Consider the following 19,749-nt stretch of genomic DNA (forward strand, 5'->3'; position numbering starts at 1 on the left):
GGTGCCCCAAGAATCCATATTTCTAAGCTTACACCCAGGTGATTCTGATACAGATAATACCAGGACCACACTTTGAGAAACACTGTTTGACAATGTTAAACAAAATTTAACTGGAGTGCCTGGGTGGCTCAGTTGGTTAAACATCTGACTTCAGTTCAGGTCATGATCTCAGGGTCCCGGATCAAGCCCCGCTTTGGGCTCCCTGCTCAGCAGGGAGCCAGCATCTCCTCTCCCTCTGCTGCTTCCCCTGCTTGTGCTCTCTCTCTCTCTCTCCAATGAAAGAAAGAAAGAAAGAAAGAAAGAAAGAAAGAAAGAAAGAAAGAAAGAAAGAAAGAAAGAAAGAAAGAAAGAAAGAATCTTTAAGGAAAAAAACTAAAAATCTTTAAAGAAAAAAACTAAATTTAACTCCATGAAATTTATCAATATCAGGCAACGAGCTAGTAAGAAATAAAAAATGGCCTCTAAGATCAAGGAGGTCATGGACTAGAGGAGAGAGGTGCGTAAATGAGTAATTATGTTCAATGTAATAAAAGCCAGAATTGAGACCTAGCCCAAGTAGTGTTGGAGTATAGAGAGGACCATGCTATTTTGTTTAGAGTAGCAAAAATGCTTTGGAGAGGATGTAACATTGTCATTCGCTAGACAACAGATGGTTAGGGTTTGGCAAAATCCATAAACATCTCAAAACAATACTCTGGAAAGGTGGAACCACAAAACTTTTGAAAAGTATGGATATTGAAATAGTAGAGTCTGTATAATTAAGCCCATGAATTCACTCATAAAACATCAAATTCTCCAAATTTATGGTAATATCAAGAATTATTGTTAATGGTGTCTGGTCAGCTGGAAACACTCCACTATAACATATTTTTAATGGGTCTATCCAGTATCATCCCTGTTGAAAGATACTTTATAACTACAGGAATGAAAGTGCTGTGTGTTACAAGTGTGCTTCTCTCTGTCTCTGTCTCTCTCAAGATTTTTCATCTGAAATTTACCAAATATAAGTAATTAGGACATATACATTTACTGCAATTTTACTTAACCATCCAATGTCAGAAGGATTCAGTAATTATTAGGATTATTTAAAGTTCAGCCTTCTCAGAGGTGCCTGGGTCGCTCATTCAGTTACGCATCTGACTATTGGTTTCGGCTCAGGTAATGATCTCATGGAACTCGAGGTCAAGCCCACAGAGCTCCAAGTTAGGTTCCTAGCTCAGCAGGAAGTCAGCTTGAAGTCCCTCTCCCTCTGCTCCTCCCCACACTCACACACTCTGTCTCCTTCTCTCTCTCTCTCTCTCTCTCTCTCTCTCTCAAATAAATAAATAAATCTTTGGGGGGGAAAAAAAAAGAAAGAAAGAAAAATAAATAAAGTTCAGCCTTCTCTATTTCCTGCCCAGATGATATCAGACCTAGTCCCTCATAGTCCTGTGTCAGCTTTTCCATTCCCAGAACTGGGGTGGGTCACTTGAACCAGGGCACCTGTGCTGACAAGTGATGTTGCAAATAATGGGCTTTCTGTTGCAAATGTCTGTAGCCTGAATGCACTACCCATCCCCTGTTGCACAAAATATAATTTGGTATGTCTAGTTTGGGCACACCCCACTATTGGTTGAAAATCATCAGAGAAGACTGGAATTTATATGGAAAGCTATTCTTTATGGTTTATTTTAGACTATAATATGGGATAAATTTGAAACATTACATAAAATAATTTAAAATGATTAAGATTTTAAGGGGCTTTTTTGAGATTTTATTGATTTATTTGAGAGAGAGCTAGCAAAGAGAGAATGAGTGGGGGGTGAAGCAGAGAGAGAGAGAGAAACAGCCTCCTCTCTGACTCTATTGTCAGGGCTCTATTGCAGGACGCTGGGGTCATGACCTAAGCTGGAGGCAGATGCTTAACCAACTGAACCACTCAGGCTCCCCAAGTATTACTTTTTTTCATTGTTTTAACCTATAATAAACTCAAGTTTAAACTTCCAACATGGGGTGCCTGGGTGGCTCAGTCCATTAAGTGTCTGCCTTGGGCTCAGGTCATGACCCCAGGATCCTAGGTTGGAGCTTCATGTCAGTCTCCCTGCTCAGAGGGGAGCCTGCTTCTCCCACGTCCTCTGCCCCTCCCGCCTCTTGTGTTCTCTCTCGCCCACTATCTGAAATAAATAAATAAAATCTTTAAAAAAAAATACTGCCAGATTTTACATATTAGTGAGGCTATCTAATTTGGAAAATGTTTTGCAGAAGAAATATGGATGACCAAGAGCCAATTAAATCATGGCTCTTTCCCTAAGGATGATGTCAGCCTGGCTCAGAACACTCTACGTGGTAAATTAAAGTGCAAAGTGTAAATTTATGTCACATACGTTGCAACAAAAACCAAATATTAGTGATGAAAATAGGTCTATGTCCTAAATCATAAAAGCAATGGGAAAAAAAAACTAATCATACATTATTATGAAATTTTTTACACAATGAAGTATAATAACAAATTTCATGTATATTTATTCCATGCTGACAATTTATATATAGAAATATAAAACAATATAAATGAAATCAAAGAACTCTACTAATTAAACCCTAATTACTTTGGCCATCACTTCATATTTAAAAATCTAAAATCTGGTAATATTTCTTACTTATGTTTCCTATTCTGTTAAGTGCCCAGAACAGAGTAGATATGCAAATAAGTGAGCCACTCATTAAGGCAACAAGTTGTATGGCTCAAACAAAATATTGGAGTTAGACTTGCCTCTCTACCTTGGCAAGGAGCATTTATAGTTTATGGAAGACAACTTAATCTTTCTGCACCATCCTTTCTTCATCCCTAAAGATAGTGATAATAATATTGCTACATAGGGCTGTGGAGAGAATTAAGTAATCATATGTGAAAAGAGAGGTTCCCACTACTAGTGAGCCCCCATCTAATGTTGGTTTCTCCTCTCCTGCCACCTAACTGAGCATGCATCAGTCATTAACCCCACAACCAATTCCAGAAAATAGTAGCATTAATGGGGAAAGAAAACTTTACAGTTTCAAATGCAGACTATTTAATTGCCCTTTTTTCTCTTACAATTTTCACATGGATTTTAAAAAGGGAGTTTCCATATAATCGCCATCTTGCATTGCTAAGATCAACACTGTCAAAACCCTGTAGAGTGAAGGTAACGCTCTGTATCTCCAATATGATGGCCATTAGCTATGTGTAGCAATGGAGCATGCGAAGTTTAGCCAGTGCACCTGAGGAACTGATTTTTAAGTTTTATTTTATTTTCATTAATTTAACGTTAGCTACATGTGGCTAGTGGCGCCATATTGGATAATGCAAGCCTGGAGTCTTCTCTCTCCTGCAACAAACTGAAAGTGACTCCCAGTCACCTGGAAGGTGGAGCCAAGTCCCTGCCTTTCCTCCTATTTCCCACTTATCTTGAATTCATCTAGAGAAACTATGCTATTCCTCTCATCCTCTGCCTATGCCCAGGGATACACTAGCAGTATAAGCACGTCTTTCATCGAATAGCTTCTCCTCCTGACTCCAAACCTCAAATGCTTTTCTGCCCAGAGAAGAAATCATTGGAGCAGAATAACCTTTGACAAAATCTGATAAGATGGCAGTCGGAATATCAGGATCCAGAGGTGCCTGGGTCATGCAGTTGGTTAAAGGTCTGACTCTTGGTTTTGACTCAGGTTGTGATCTCATGGTTGTTAGATCGAGCCCACTGTTGGGCTCCATGCCTGGTGTGGAGTCTACTTGAGTTTCTTTCTCCCTCTTCCTCTGCCCCTCCCCCTCACACACTCTCTGTCTCTCAAATAAATTAAAAAATCTTTAAAAAAAATTAAAGGATATCAGTATCCAGGTACCATTTTTTGTGTTAAATAGAAAGAGTTAAATTGCCAGAGGTATTTTGAAGAGGCCAGATGGGGAAATTTCATGTGTTCTATACGCTAAATCTATATGTGTTCAATAATCTGTTGAGAAGAAAAAAGAAACAGGAAAGAGAGCAGAAGAAAGAGAAGGAATGAGAGAGAAGGGGGGAGGGAGGGAAAAGGGGGAAGAGGAAGAAAGCAAGAGGAGGGAAGGAAGGAAATAAAAGGGGAGGAGCAGAGGAGAGGGAAGAAGAATTGGTCAGTGTTGGGATTCTTATTGCCTCTTCCTAGATGTATCGTAAGTGGCATGCTAAATATTTAACATGTAGTCCAGAAATATCTGTCCTGATAAAAGGTGAATTTGACCAAAATATAGACTTAAAATACACATATTGACTTAAAATGCATAAAATGAATACATTTATAACAGTAATATGAAAATAATGATGATAATGATGATAAAGTTTTGGATTTTTTTTAAAATCATCAGCTTTTTTTATTAGTCTAATCTAACATTAAAAAGGCTTAAAAGCTTTGATTAGAGTGACAGTTTTTCCTCAGTCAGTCCTATGGTGCATTCTTGTTTAAAAAGTTTTTGGAAACCTCTAAATGCTTGGAAGACTTACAAACTACCAATTTCCAAGCTAAATTTAGCTTGACAGGGAGCCTGCTTCTAAGCAGTTTATAGGGCTGAGTTCTCAATAAATCATATACATGGTAGGCCTTATAAAAACTGAAGGGAGTGGGCTTCTTTTCAAGTCTCACTGGTATAGGGCTTTTGTGGAAACTTCTAATAGCGGATACTGAAAAGGGAAGAACAATTTTCCAGTCCCCTTTGCTAACAAAAGGAATCTAGAAAGTCAAAAACAGTGTTTCAACTCTAATAGAAATGAATTCTGATATTAAACATTCTATGAACCACATACCAGGTAGAAATCACAAAGGATACAAAAGTTAGTTTAAAAAAAAAAAGTTAATTAAATATAATTTTTTCCTTCAAGGGGTTCAGTACAATTCATTGAAAGCAGGTAAAAATTTAAGTACTTAAAATATAAGATGGAAAATATTAAAATAAAACATGAAAAAAGTAGCACAGTAGGCTTATTTGGTTTAGCTCAACAAGAGTCACTGGTGGCATCAGTAATGCCGAGGAGTCTCGGCATTAAACTAAGGTTAGGATAGACTGGGGTGTACACAAGGTGGACCGAATTGTAGAGGTGGAGGTAAGAACAGTGGGTATTGATAAACTCTCTCAAGTTTGCCAGTCTAGAGAAAAGCAGTAATAAAACAATTACTAGAGAGGAATGCCTAGAACTGACTTCTTAAATAATGGAACATTTTTTAACCATCTAAATCAATGCAATAAACAAATATTGAATGTCTGCTATTCATATAAGCACCATCCTAGACACTGAGTCTTGGATAAAATGAAAAAAAATCTCTGTCTTTACCTTTAAGAGGCTCGGAGTGTGTCAGACTAAAGAAATCATAAAGGGATGATTTGGCCTTAATTCACGTATATAAACATTGGTAGAAATAACTACCATATTTTCCGTAACACCGTGGTTTGCAAAGAGCCTTTCAACTTCTTGACAGAAAGTGATTTGAAGAGTTAAGACAATGTTCTTAGCGCTATAACAATCTACCTAATATCAGATTTTCCTGCTGTAGGTGGACAAATGGTAACTAAAGACAGCTTCTTTAGGGAGAGGGGATTCGAGCCGGACCAAGTGTTTTTATTGGACAGAAGAGAAGTGTGAAGTGAGTAAGAAAATCTGGTACAAATTCCAAATCCCAAAGAACAGAAAAAGGAGCATAAATAAGAAATGGGGTCAAGAATCAGAAAGCCACAAAAAATATCATGATGAGTAAACTCAATATCTCAAGCTTATGGGCAAGATTTGTGTTAAGGGACAGGGACCAAGATGGACCCAATTGTCCCTCAGTGCACACAGTTGTATCAAAAGACAGACACACAGACCCATCAGCAACAAACATTGACACAAGCCAGATGGTCAGTATATAAATTCACAAGTGTGCTATGTAGTTACTGGTGTTCTAAGGAGCTTTAAAAAGAGTAGGTCTGTCTAAAGCATTCCTTCTTGTTTTCTTCATTAGATCCCCTCAGCAGAGTGTGTTTGAGACCAAAAAATGTAACTGATTCTTTGAGCACCTACATTAATGCTAATTATATTCGGGTAAGTAAGTAAATAAAAATATCTTTCTGATGAGCATGTTGACTTACTATGTGGAATTGTTGGCGGTGGTTTTCCCCTCAGAGTGGATTAATTTTGATTTAACTCGGTTACTAGCAACCTTTCTCGTTTGTTTAGTCATAATCGACACTGGTAGCGGGTCCTTTACCTCGAGCCTTCCTTTCCTGTGTGTCTCTGGCTGCAGGTCTAGGTGCTGGGGGGTTCTCCAGTGAGAACCGGGCATCATGGCCCTCACTACTGTGTGCCATGCTTGACTTGGGAGAACAGCCAGATGGATTGTGCTAGAATCAGTGAAGCCATGAACACTTGTGTTGTTTTGGACCCTTTTGTTCTGAACTTGTTCTAAACTTTCAGGGCAAGGCATGAATTTCAAGTCCAATATTTCTGTCTCTTTACTCACACCAGGGCTACAGTGGCAAAGAGAAAGCATTCATCGCCACCCAGGGCCCCATGATCAACACCGTGAATGATTTCTGGCAGATGGTTTGGCAGGAAGACAGTCCCGTGATTGTCATGATCACAAAACTCAAGGAAAAAAATGAGGTATGGCCTTTCCCCAAGGAGTGAACGTTATAAATTTTCTGTTGCTATGGAAGAGCTATTGTAAAAGGAAAATTGCCTTGTACTTAACTACACGTTGAAGATGGAAATTTAAAGACATGTTCACTTCATGCTTCTGAGAATGGTCATTGTTGTCCCTGTGTGAGTGGCAGCTTTCTATCAGAAGAATCAATACACTTGGCATACATTTATCTCACATATCCCACATACCTCTGTTAGGAAATGAGGGGCTCTGCATTATCACTCTGATTTATAAGCAGGGAAATTTAAAAAAATCACTCATTCATACCTCAAATCATTTTTGAGCACTTATTGTGTGACAGATACTGCTTTAGTTGTTGGTAATATGTTAGCGAACAAAACACACAGAGATGTCTGCCATTGGTAGATTTTAACTTTCTAATGGGGAAGACAGATTAAAAAACAATAAACATAATAAATTCATAAAACCGTAGCAATTAGAAAGAATAAATTGTATAGGGGGACCAAGGTAGGTAGGATAAGAAGATTGGGTGTGCTGAGCTGTAGGAGGGATGAGAAGGGAGGAATATGCTTTTGTATTATATAGGGTGGGAGGAATGAAGCCCCCTAAGTAAGGGAGATTTGAAAGAAAAATTTGAAGGAAGTTATAAAAGCCAAGCAAGGTTTTCAATATCTTCGTAATAAGAAATCCAAGGAGATAAATTTAGGTTTCGTTTCCATACTAGCAGTCTTTCCTAAGGGTCTAGATTACAAAACATTCATTCAGTCCTTTACATCATAAAAACAGAATTTTGTAATTCCCAAAGGGTGCTACGTACTGCTTACATTTTAGGACATCTTATTGGAATAATTTACAGTCTGATTTTAGTCAGCATTTGTGTTTGCTTGCTTATCAAAATTACTGTATCAGAGCCTCACAATGACAATAAAAGTTTAAGAAAACTGAGCTTTCCCTTATGCCTTTTTGGTGAGTTATAACCCTTAAGTATACTATAATCTTGTACTAATCAAGAAAATCCAGGCTCACAAGCAGCAATTTATAAGTTTTGTAAAGCTTGTTGCCCTCTTTCATTTTTGCTACAATAGATAAAGGATTTTTTTCCCCTGAATCTATCCTAGAAAAAAGTGTATTTTGGGCCAGAAGATGAAGCTATCTACTTAACTAACTATATAGCTTACTGAATAAATATATTTCTATGAATCTTATATGAAAACCTGAGGTGGGGGCTGCCTGGGTGGCTCAGTGGATTAAAGCCTGGGATCGAGTCCCGCATCGGGCTCTCTGCTCAACAGGGAGCCTGCTTTCTCCTCTCTTTTTGCCTACTTGTGATCTCTGTCTGCCCAATAAATAAATAAAATCTTTAAAAAAAGAAAGAAAGAAAGAAAGAAGGAAAACCTGAGGTGGCATAATAAAAATAGCCTCTAATATTCTCAGCTGTTTCACCCATATCAATATATCAACACATCAGGGAACTGATAATTCCTGCACAGTTGTTTGATATCCATGACACTCTGCCTTTATTTTACCTACTCAAAACCGACTGTTCAAGTTTAAAGTGTATTCTCTGTATATATCCATTCCTGCATACAAACAGGCTAGGATAATCTGAAAAACCTCCCATCACAAAACTAGTCATACTAGATAAAATTTAAAATAGCGTAAAATATAAAATAGAATATAGTAACATTTCCTAGATCTGAATAGACTGTATTACTCATTATTAAAATTAAAAATTCCTTTTTGCCCAGAGCTTCCATGATGTAAATATAATACTACAGTGGAAACTTTGATGTTTTTCAGATAAAATAGTAAAATAAAAATAGCGTGCCTAACAGAGCTTGGGGGGAAAAAATCCCAGCAGTCAAAAACTGAATAAAGGCATAAAGCCAGAGAATTATGGCTTACTTGGGCTTTAATGACAATACAAGAACTGGAGACAAAGCCTTGGGCTTGCAGGAGCCAGGAGCTGGAATGGAGACCTTCCACAGAGAGCGCTCCTGCAAAGGCTGTGCCTTCAGTAAAAAGGTGAACCACAAAAATAAACCTGCCTTCCAAAATAGGACCATAACAGGAAATCAGTCCATCTAAATCTGGTCTTCTCGAGGGATAGATAAAAAGGGTCTCTCTGGTACTCACCATTCAAAAACCAGGAAACGCCAAGTTGAACAATTAATATAGAAAGTAATCCTGATTGATAACACTCTGTGGCACTTTACAGAAACAAAGGTAAAAGCTTTCTGGATACATACACTCTCGGGATTTACGTCAGAGAATTTCAACAGAAACAGCCTAGCCAAACATAAGCTCACAAGTCAAAATTATGAGACAACACAAGTAAATAAACAACATAAGGAAAAATCAGAAGAAACAACAAGTAAGTAAAGTAGACCTACAAGAAATGAAAATAATAGAAACTATAAATACATGCTTTTTTTATATAATTAAGCGCACAAATTATAAGATTAAAAACTTGACAGGGGAACAAATTACTGCCAAAAAAGACTAGGAAGATGTAAATACAAACCAGAGTCCTAGAAATAAATATTATAGAGATATTAAATTTTAAAAAGAACACCTCATTAGACAGGTGTGATAACAGGCCAGACACAGCTGAGTAAAAATAATGACCGAAATGCAAATAGAGCTAAAGAAATTACCCAGAAGACTGAAATGACCAAAAATACGAAAGAAAATTTAAGACCTACAGGGCAGTATGTAAATGTCCAATGTACATAAAATGAATATTTTAGAAGAAGAACAAAGAGAATATAAGAAAAGAAGCAATACTTGAGGAAATAGTGGCCAGAGATTTTCCAGAAGGGATAAGAAACATGAGCTGTCAAATTTGAGAATCACCATAAATTCTGGGCTAGTAAGTAAAAATAAATCCACTACTAGATACAACTAGGAAAATAAAAAACACTGCAGAGATGATTTTAACAACAGAGTAACTAACAAATGGCTTCTCAGTAGCAGCCATAGAAGCCAAAAAACAGAAGAACAGACCTAGCAAGGAATGAGAGACAGTGATAACCCAGAACTCACACCACATTTCGAAACATTCTTTCTATCTGAGTAGCATGCCTTACTCATTAAATTAAAATTAAAAATTCCTTTCTGTCCAGACCCTCCATGATGTAAATATAACTCCATAGAGGAAACTTTGATGTTTTGTAGATCAAAATGATACTGAGAAGCTTGGCTCAAAAGAAATATGCAGTAAGCTTCACACTACCAGGAAAATGCTGTTTACCAAAAATGTGCCAACTTTCAATTGTGTTGAGCGTCATTGTTTGAAATAGACAAAAATCATTTCCTCCCCCAAAAATGAAGTTGGAGTTATCTTTAGAAATTCCCAGGCTTTATATTTTCATGAACCTTTCTACTTTCTAATAAATAAATGACTAATTGCCAAGCTCTTATTTCATAATCCCAGCATTCTCCTATCACCAATAGGGTTTTTACTCTTTCTTATCATTCATGTGTTCACTGGTGTGTCACTTTTAATTTCCTTCAAGAACTTTCCCCCTGCATTCACAACGTGGCAAATGTTCAGGAGGCCGAGCTTTCAGCCTATCTCGACTTTCCATGTACCTTCCTCACAAAGCTCCATCATTACTAGTTTTGACTGAAAGCGTTCACACGGACACCAAGAGGCCATTGTAGGGTTATTAACTGACCTCACTGGGATTCTGTTGTGTCTCAGGGGATAGGGAAGCCCCGGGAGACAGAGAGACACAGACAATGGCCAGTCAGTGGAGCACTCAGAACTCACCCACGTCACGATTTAGTTCATGGTCTTAGAAAGGCATAGTTCATGGAACCCCAAAACAATGACAATAGGAACACCAAAGATCACTGATCACAGATCACCTTTAAGGAATGTAATAATAATGAAAAAGTTTGAAAAGATGTGAGAATTACCAAAATGGGACATGGAGACATGAAGTGAGCAAAAACTGTTGGAAAAATGGTGCCAATAAACTCCAGGAAGGAAAGGAGTCTCCAGGCAGGCTTGCCACAGACCTTCAATTTGTAGAAAATGCAGGATCTACAAAGAACATAAAGTGAAGCACGATACGAGGTATACCTGTACCAAGAACGAAAAAAACAACAAAAAACAAAACAAGTAAACCAAGTCTCAGACTTGGCTGTCTGTCCAGACAAGGTCAAGGAAGGTTATGTTGAAGGCCAGGCTGGCAGATAGACAGCAGAGCCTGTGGACCAGCTTTCAGCTTTCCCGGAGGACCAGAATTAGCTATTAGAATATCTTAGAGAGGCAGCCAGGCCTAGCACTGCCTAGCAATGCTGGACAGCTAATCTCTCATTCCCATTTCCTATGCTTGTACTGCCCAAGCAATTAAGGGTGGCCCCAAATTCAGAGGCTCACATCTCTCAAGCAAAATTACTCACCTGTCCTTTCAGACATGCTTATATTCCAAATACAACCACACCTTAATTTTTGTTAGGTTTTATTCAATTGCGGTAGCCTGCTTTACTTCTAACTATAGCTAGAAACCCTCTTATTTGGCACAATTAGCAAAAAAAAGTTAGTGGGGGAAAAAAATCACAAAAACAACAACAGGACCCTAATGCTTTATTTTATCTTAAGACATGTGCATTTGTTCACACTACAACTTTTCATTTTTTTTCATAGGACTCTGTTTGTTTGGTTTTGTTAGAGACTAGAGTTCTAGATCATACAACTTATGTAAATCATGCCCTTTATACATCAAATGAAAATTTATTTTAAATTTATGAAATTATACATAAATCAGAATTTCCCATTTCAGTTTCTTTATAATGAGAACACAGAAAAGTTTGTAAAGGAATTATGCATGCAGAATCCTGCATAATTTTTAAAATTTGCTCTTTTATCATTGTCGCCTGTACCTGATTGGACTACAGTTTTTTCTACTGAGTCCTTTTTTTCCCAGTGAAAAACTTATTTAACTTGTACAATTATTTCCTAGAACAACTCCCTTTTTCTCTGCACCTTCCTGTTTCATTAATTTATGTAGAATTAAATTACCGGGCTTCACTAATGAGTTACAATTGCCATAAGAAGATTTGACTGTGACTTCCCATTGGTGAACACGTACAGCTCGGCAGATAGTAACAGAAGTACTGAGCGAGTAGGAGAGTGGCCTGAGAATATTGTGTTGCATGAGCACGAGCCTCCTACACACAAGGAAGGAAAGCCTCTGGTTAATGCCACAGCAAAGTTGGGTTGGTTCAGAGACAATGGATATCAAAGATAGAAAGTTAAATTTTTCTTTTTTTTTTTAAGATTTTTATTTTTATTTTATTTTATTTGACAGATAGAGATCACAAGTAGGCAGAGAGGCAGGCAGAGAGAGAGGGAGGAGGAAGCAGGCTCCCTGCTGAGCAGAGAGCTGATGCAGGGCTTGATTCCAGGACCCTGGGATCATGACCTGAGCTGAAGGCAGAGGCTTTAACCCACTGAGCCACCCAGGCGCCCAGAAAGTTAAATTTTTAAAATGATATTGGCATTGAGAGTTTTAGTTCCCAAGGGAACTTTCCCAGAGACCCCTACCAGAACACCTGAACTTCCATTTCCTCTGCTGTCACATGATAAATAATAATAATAATAATAATAATAATAATAACAACAACTGTGTACCCGGTATACCCAATTCAAATGATTGTGGAAGGGATTAAGTGATATGTTGGTGAAGGTAATTGTAATAATAAATCGCTACACCTGCGTTGGTAATATTTAGTTGGAACAAAATGGAATGAAAGTTACTATACTAACCGTAGGCAATCTGACCCATCCTATAGCTCTCACGTGCTAATGGAACCCAAATGAAATTGACCATCTTTTTATTTTAGAGCCTCTATGTGATGACATGTGTCTTTAGCTCAGAGAGCAAAATCTTTTTTATTTTAAATGCATAGAATTCAAAAAGAAAGTAACTTAAAAATAGATTTTTTTTTTCCAGGCAACTAAACTACTGGCTGGACCGCCTTCCTCCCTGTACACAAATAGCCCCAATGTGGTGAAAGTGAGAGGGATGGTCAAACAAAAAAAAAGAAAGATCAAAAAAATATAGGAGTTTGCATTGCTTTGCAATAATAAACCACTAATTATGAAGAATTGGTTGATGACCAGAATCTTTACAGTCAGGGTTCACTAATTACTTATTTGTACAAGAGACACATGAGCCTCTGAAACCTCTTTTTTCCTCCAAATTATGAATTTTTGGAATTAATAGATAATTTCGCTGGAAGGATCAGCCCAGTTAGCAAAGAATAGTGATAATTTGGGGTTATATTCTGCGAGATAGCATGCTTTCTTGAATTACCTACAATTAGTGGGGTTTCATAATATTATCTGTAAGAGAGCATTTTCCTTCCTTGCATTTTCTGCCTTTCAGATCATTGTTAGCACTGCAATAAAGAACCCCTAAAAAGCTGTTCACAAAAATAATTCGAACGTGAACTTGTGCTCTTTAAACAACTGCATTTGCAGCTCTCCCCCACCTCACATTTGAAAAGCACCCACACTTATCTGGTCTCTTTTTCTATGTGCTCCTAAAAGGGGGAAAAATGTATTCAGTGTGTAAAAATAAGCTATTGTATTTCGGAAAGGAGATGGGATGCTAATTAAGGGTTGTTTGAATGAACAAGTCACATTGCATTGTCTACTGGGAGCCGACTGCCAATTGCATTTTTGGTAAAGAGTCAAGAAAAACATTCAAGAGGGCCCCGGCAAGCTTGAGAGAACCGAGCCGCGCTTCCATTTATCAAGTAGGTGCACAAGCCTGTTCGAGGATTGTTAAGAGTCAGGGTGCAGGCTTTGAGCTCCTGCCTTGCAGCTTTTTCCTACCGGTTTCAAGAGCCACCTTTCCAAAGAGGGGCCTGCTGCTCCGGGGCTCATCGGGACAATGGGGCACGTATGCCAGACTGCTGGACTGCTGAATGCCTCTTTCTTTGTTCAATACCTTTTTCAAGATTCTTTGTCACTCTTCTTGGATTCATCCAGGAGGCATGGGTTTTAAGATACACAATAGCTCGGGTCTCACAGCGAAATAATTGATGCTTCATTGAAAGAAACCAGGCAAATTGGTTAGTATGATTCTCTTTAACAAACCTGGGAAATTTGAGACACTTGGCACTGCTAAATGAGGAGAGAAATAAATTGCTTTATTTGTAAAAGGTTTTTTTTTTTTTTCTTAATGTTAATGTTATGTCAGCCAGAGTTATGCCTTCAGCCCGTCTTGGGTGTGGGGTGGCATGTAAATAGAGGTGAAAATGATTTACTTTGTTTGGAAAAGGACCAGGAACTCAGAGGATGCAAATGTGTTTTTATTGTAATGGATGAAAGAAACAGGGATTCCATCCTGGCTCTAGAATGTAGTGGGGCTAGCACTTAGCATGATAGACTCCCCGGGGTATGTTTCTGATACTTTACATATCTTTTCCATCAGTTCTGTACCTATGTGATTCTTTCTTGTGCTGCTCTTTTGAATCTGTAAGTTCCGAATTTTTTCCAAGTGTGGTCCTATGCCTTTGACCTTGGATGTCAAAAAACAAGTGTCCCAAGGATTAAAAAGTCCTGACCGCGGGCAATTTCTCTCTAAATGTGAAGGAATTTCTCTATAAATGTGCATGTGTGTTTGCAAGAAAATGATAAGTTCTATTTAAACAAAAGTTAACATTGCTTCTCTGGGCACTTGAAATAGAACATCAACTTTCACACTTCCCTTTCTTAATCATTGAGATATGTAGTCAGAATTCATAGGGGTTTTTTTGGAGCTGTTTAAAAGGCAAAATAATACATACTATGAGCCTGTATGTATGCTTGAATCTCGTTTTGTATTTTTCTTTTAATAATGTAGCTTGGATATAATAGTTATACAATATTTAATGTATGATCTAATGTATAATGAAGTAATGATTGAATCATTTAAATCAAAAACCTAAAATTGGAACAATGAGAAGAAGAACAATGTGTTTTAAATGCTTACTGCATGTCTGGCCTTGTCCTGAGTGCTTTTAATGTAGTAAGTGATGAATTAATTGAGGCCACAGAGATTAAGTGTGTTTCTTACAGATTCTCAGCTAATCATAAGTGGCAAAACCAGAATCTGGACCTATGCTCTATAGCTTCAAAGCCTGCACTTTAACTACCAGTTAATAATGCTACAGTTGCAATATAATTATTATTATTATTGTTAAATCCTTCAAAGAGGATCTGCTATAAAAATTGTTTTTTTTTTAATAATTTTGTTATACATTTATTTTAATCTACTCTATCGGTGAAAAGACCATCAGTCCTGAAAAATGTAATACCATAGGTGTGTTAATGGTCATTACATCCTCTTTACCTACTAGGGAACCTTCATTCTGTGGCATCTAACACATCACAGATTTATTAGATGTTTCAACTGGATGGAGCAGGGAAATGTAACTTGGTCCAGTCATTGTGAAAAAAATTCCTTTTATTCCATTGCATTATAAAGTCTAATACTTGGATTTTTAAATTTCTTAATTCTTAACTTCTCGCTTTCATTCTTCATTTCAGGGTTTTTTTTTTCTTTTCTTTTTCTTTTTTTTTAATTTAACTTAATTATTTTTTCAGTGTCCCAAAATTCATTGTTTATGCACCACACCCAGTGCTCCATGCAATACGTGCCCTCCATAATACTCACCACCAGGCTCACCCATCCTCTCAGCCCCCTCCCCTCCAAAACCCTCAGTTTGTTTCTCAGAGTTCTTTCATGGTTCTCCCCCTCCGATTTCCCCCAACTCACTTCTCCTCTTCATCTCCCAGTGTCCTCCGTGTTATTCCTTATGCTCCACAAATAAGTGAAACCATATGAAAATTGACTCTCTCTGCTTGACTTATTTCACTCAGCATAATCTCTTCTAGTCCTGTCCATGCTGATACAAAAGTTGGGTATTCATCCTTTCTGATGGAGGCATAATACTCTATAGTATATATGGACCACATCTTTATCCATTCGTCTGTTGAAGGGCATCTTGGTTCTTTCCACAGTTTGGCGACTGTGGCCAGTGCTGCTATGAACATGGGGGTACAGGTGGCCCTTCTTTTCACTACATTTGTATTTTGGGGGTAAATACCCAGGAGTGCAATTGCAGGGTCATAGGGAAGCTCTATTTTTAATTTCTTAAGGAGTCCCCACACTTTTCCAAAGTGGCTACACCAACTTGCATTCCCACCAACAGTGTAAGAGGGTTCCCCTTTCTCCACATCCTCTCCAACATAAGTTGTTTACTGTCTTGTTAACTTTGGCCATTCTAACTGGTATAAGGTGGTATCTCAATGTGGTTTTAATTTGAATCTCCCTGGTGGCTAGAGATGATGAACATTTTTTCATGTGACTGTTAGCCATTTGTATGTCTTCTTTGGAGAAGTGTCTGTTCATGTCTTCTGCCCATTTTTTGATGTGATTATCTGTTCCTTGTGTGTTGAGTTTGAGGAATTCTTTGTAGATTTTGGATATCAGCCCTTTGTCTGTAGTGTCGTTTGCAAATACCTTCTCCTATTCTGTGGGTTTCCTCTTTGTTTTGTTGACTGTTTCCTTTGCTGTGCAGAAGCTTTTGATCTTGATGAAGTCCCAAAAGTTCATTTTGTTTCCTTTGCCTTTGGAGATAGATCTTGAAAGAAGTTGCAGTGGCCAATGTCGAAGAGGTTACTGCTTATGTTCTCCTCTAGGATTTTGATGGATTCCTGTCTCACATTGAGGTCTTTTATCCATTTCGAGTTTATCTTTGTGTGTGGTATAAGAGAATGGCCAAGTTTCATTCTTCTACATATAGCTGTCCAATTTTCCCAGCACCATTTATTAAAGAGACTGTTTTTTTTCCACTGAATATTTTGTCCTGTTTTGTCAAAGATTATTCATTTCAGATTTTGGGAAATTTTCCCCCTTTTTGTATGGGGTTCATAGCAATAGTGTTTGGCAGGCACATGTAAAAATTGATACTTCATTTTAAAAATATTATTGAGATGTAATTTACATACCATAAAAGTCAATTGTTTAATATGTATAATTCAGTGGTTTTTTAGTACATTTCTAGCCTTGTAAAATCAATACTTGATATTTTTAGAATTAAATAAAAACTATTGAGATACTTCAATGAAAAATACTCAAAGGCCAGTGAAATCATTACTATCTGCTGTGTTCTTTTTTCTCCTCTTCCAGAAATGTGTGCTTTACTGGCCAGAAAAGAGAGGAATATATGGGAAAGTTGAGGTTCTGGTCATCAATGTGAATGAATGTGACAACTACACTGTTCGAAACCTTGTCTTAAAGGTAAGATTATGTAGCTGTCGCTATCTACAAAGTGGATGATATGACAGGATTACATTTCTCCTCTGAAATTATTTATCCTAAGAAGTATTACAGATTCAATTAAAAAAACAATAATGTCAAGATCAAAGAGAAATGATAATCATCCCCTCCTGTATTTCTTTGTCATAAGCTACTCTTAGTATGTGGAATAATTAATTTAATACAAGTAGGCATTAAGGAAATTCACTAAGTAGGATGTTGTGATCTTCTAATTTCTATAAGCAAAACATTCTTGATTTAACCTTTCAAATGTCTTTAACTAAAGATTTATACTAGAGATTTTACCACGATTGGGGGGGGGTGTTGTTTTTTGGTTGTTGTTGTTGTTGTTGTTTAACGTGCCTTTGGTTTAAGCAGCTTTTAATAAGGCCTAGAAACCGTGAAAGAGAAAATCTGTGTTTGTGGGTGGCTGTGGGAAGCAAGACAAGCCTGAAGTGTTGATGAGATCTTCCCAAACGTGGAGTTACAGTAATTTATGGGGACTTTCCCCAGACCACATGACATCATCCAAAAGTTATCTTATTGAAATCACGGGCAGCAGATTTGAGGAACATTGCCATGGTATTATTTTTGTTTCTAGAGAACAATCATCTCAAAGATCTCAACCCCGTCTAGAACCTCACTGCTGAAACAGAAGCATCACAGAGAGGAGAGGCAGAGCTTCACTGAGGGTTTTAGAGGGCAATTCGAGATAGGAAGGCACCCATTTCAACACATACCCTCGAGTGCCTATTCCGTGTCGGGCCCCCCGCACTGGCATCGGGTTACTTGATGATGTGCATGGACCCTCCCTCAAAGCTTGTCTCATTTAGTGACCCCTTCCTTATAGCTCCTGTACTCCTGGGTCACCTCACTGCTGCTATAAACTGCAACTTGGGATGAATGTAGAAAGTCAAGTGTAGGGGCCAAGAATAAAATCAAGTGTTCCTAGGTGGGTTCATATGTTTATCATCGCTTCTCAAGAATGTTCAAAGAGCAGGAAGCACACCGTATTCCAATTCCCTCTTGGCTTCCTTTGCGATGGCCGTTCTGTTTATTACAATAAATCACAAACGTGTAGATTGTGTAGGTTTCACATGCCTTTTCAGTTGTAAATATCCATTTCTCATTGAATAGAGGCAAGATCTCATCGTATGTAAAGTCATGTTTTCTCAACGTAGAAAAGGGCACTTCAGCAATCTCCTAGATGTCTTTTTTCCATTCAGAAGTAAGTTGCCAGCAAGCTTGAAGTGATAGAAGGCATTCAGTATTGTGGTTTGGATGACTTTTAGTTCCACAAGTAAATGAGGCATTTGGTGACTTGCTATTTTCAGCAAGGAAGTCACACCCAGCATGTGAAGCATTACTGGTACACCTCATGGCCTGATCACAAGACTCCAGACAGTGCTCAACCTCTTCTGCAGCTCATGCTGGATGTCGAAGAAGACAGACTTGCTTCCACGGGCCGGGGGCCTGTGGTCGTCCACTGCAGGTAAGGGATGAGCTGTCCTTCCTGCCGAAGCAACGGTCCATCCTCTGTAAAGCCATCGAACGGGTGGAGGCTGGGTGGTGCTTCCTGGTTGTGACTCTGTTGGTAAATTCAGTATTTACTGAAATTGGCTCACTTCCTCATATTTGATTTTTAATTGAGATGCTACATTGTAGAAATGAAGTCCAGTAGTATCAGGTCATTTCAGCAAACAATGATAACACAGTAGAGAAAACAGCACTTTTACATCAATGGCTCAGGGAACAGGAGACTTTATTCAGCCCTCGACCTTGAAACATACATCGATTTGTTTAGTCTCCTCAGGCTCTTTGATGGGAGGAATGGCACGTTTTTAAAAATTGTCATTGGCTTTTTTATTGAACCGTACTTGAATGGTATCTTGAGATGGTATCTTGAGAACACGCATTATTATATCAAACGTGGTAAAAACTAGTCAGCTACTTGAAAAGTGATTTCATTAAAAAAAAAAAAAAAAAAAAAACAGGTGGAAATAAATTTATGAAGGGGGAAGTGGGTAAGTGGTAGTTCACCAAAAGGAGAACAAAGTGTAGTTACCAGAACGTGGGTATTGGAGGTTAGGCAGATAAAAGTCACAGATGTCCGAGGTGAGCCCCTTCCTTAACTTCTAGCTTAAAACTCTCCTCTCATAACTGATACCTCCTTCCCCTTTTCCTTTTAGTGTGCCCAAACGAAAGCAAATCGCTTTAAAGTAATTTACATAACCAGTCATTTATTTATTCTTTGTACTTTGTCAAAGTAATTTTTGTTGCTTTGTTTAAACTCATAAGCCTTGTAAGATAGCTTTTGATGATATTTGTAACAAATAAAATATAATTAACATTGTAACTTTAGCCTCCTTCTTCCTTGAACCTTTGTGGTTTAATTAAGAGTAAAATTTATTGTATATCTATATATACAAAGGAGTCATTACCCAGTTTCTAGCATTAGGCCTTATCCTAAACTTTGCCTGGGGGTGAGGAAAGACAGCCTAATGGGTCATGTTTTAGGGCTGGAACTGTCCTCCACCCAAAATCATAAATCACTCAGGATATCTAAAATGAACGAGCTGTTTCCCCTATAAAACCAGTTCCCTGCTGATGACTATTTCTAAGAATAAGAGCAGCTTTTTTCCAAGCACTCAACATCTAATGTTGACAGTTATCTTTGGCCCTTCTCTCAACTCCAGCCTCAGTATCTAATCAGTCACCAGATTGGCTTTCCCTTCAAAGCTTCTCCCATAATCATCACTTCCTGTCCAACCACCCAAGTTCAGGCCCTAATGACCTCATC

At 38.0% G+C, this 19,749-nt stretch overlaps 1 protein-coding gene across 3 annotated transcripts in view; it reads left to right on the top strand.

Annotated features, from left to right (window-relative positions):
* Positions 1-19,749, top strand: part of PTPRR (protein tyrosine phosphatase receptor type R) — a 201,777-nt gene that overhangs the window by 161,791 nt on the left and 20,237 nt on the right. For all 3 annotated transcript variants that reach the window (XM_082742870.1, XM_082742871.1, XM_082742872.1), the window contains 4 exons: positions 5,983-6,062; positions 6,486-6,623; positions 16,821-16,931; positions 18,284-18,441. In XM_082742870.1, the coding sequence (XP_082598996.1) occupies positions 5,983-6,062; positions 6,486-6,623; positions 16,821-16,931; positions 18,284-18,441 (487 nt within the window). The remainder of the gene's footprint in view (positions 1-5,982; positions 6,063-6,485; positions 6,624-16,820; positions 16,932-18,283; positions 18,442-19,749) is intronic.

The sequence above is a fragment of the Mustela nivalis genome (genome assembly GCF_964662115.1).
Source record: "Mustela nivalis genome assembly, chromosome: 7".
NCBI lineage: Eukaryota > Metazoa > Chordata > Mammalia > Carnivora > Mustelidae > Mustela > Mustela nivalis.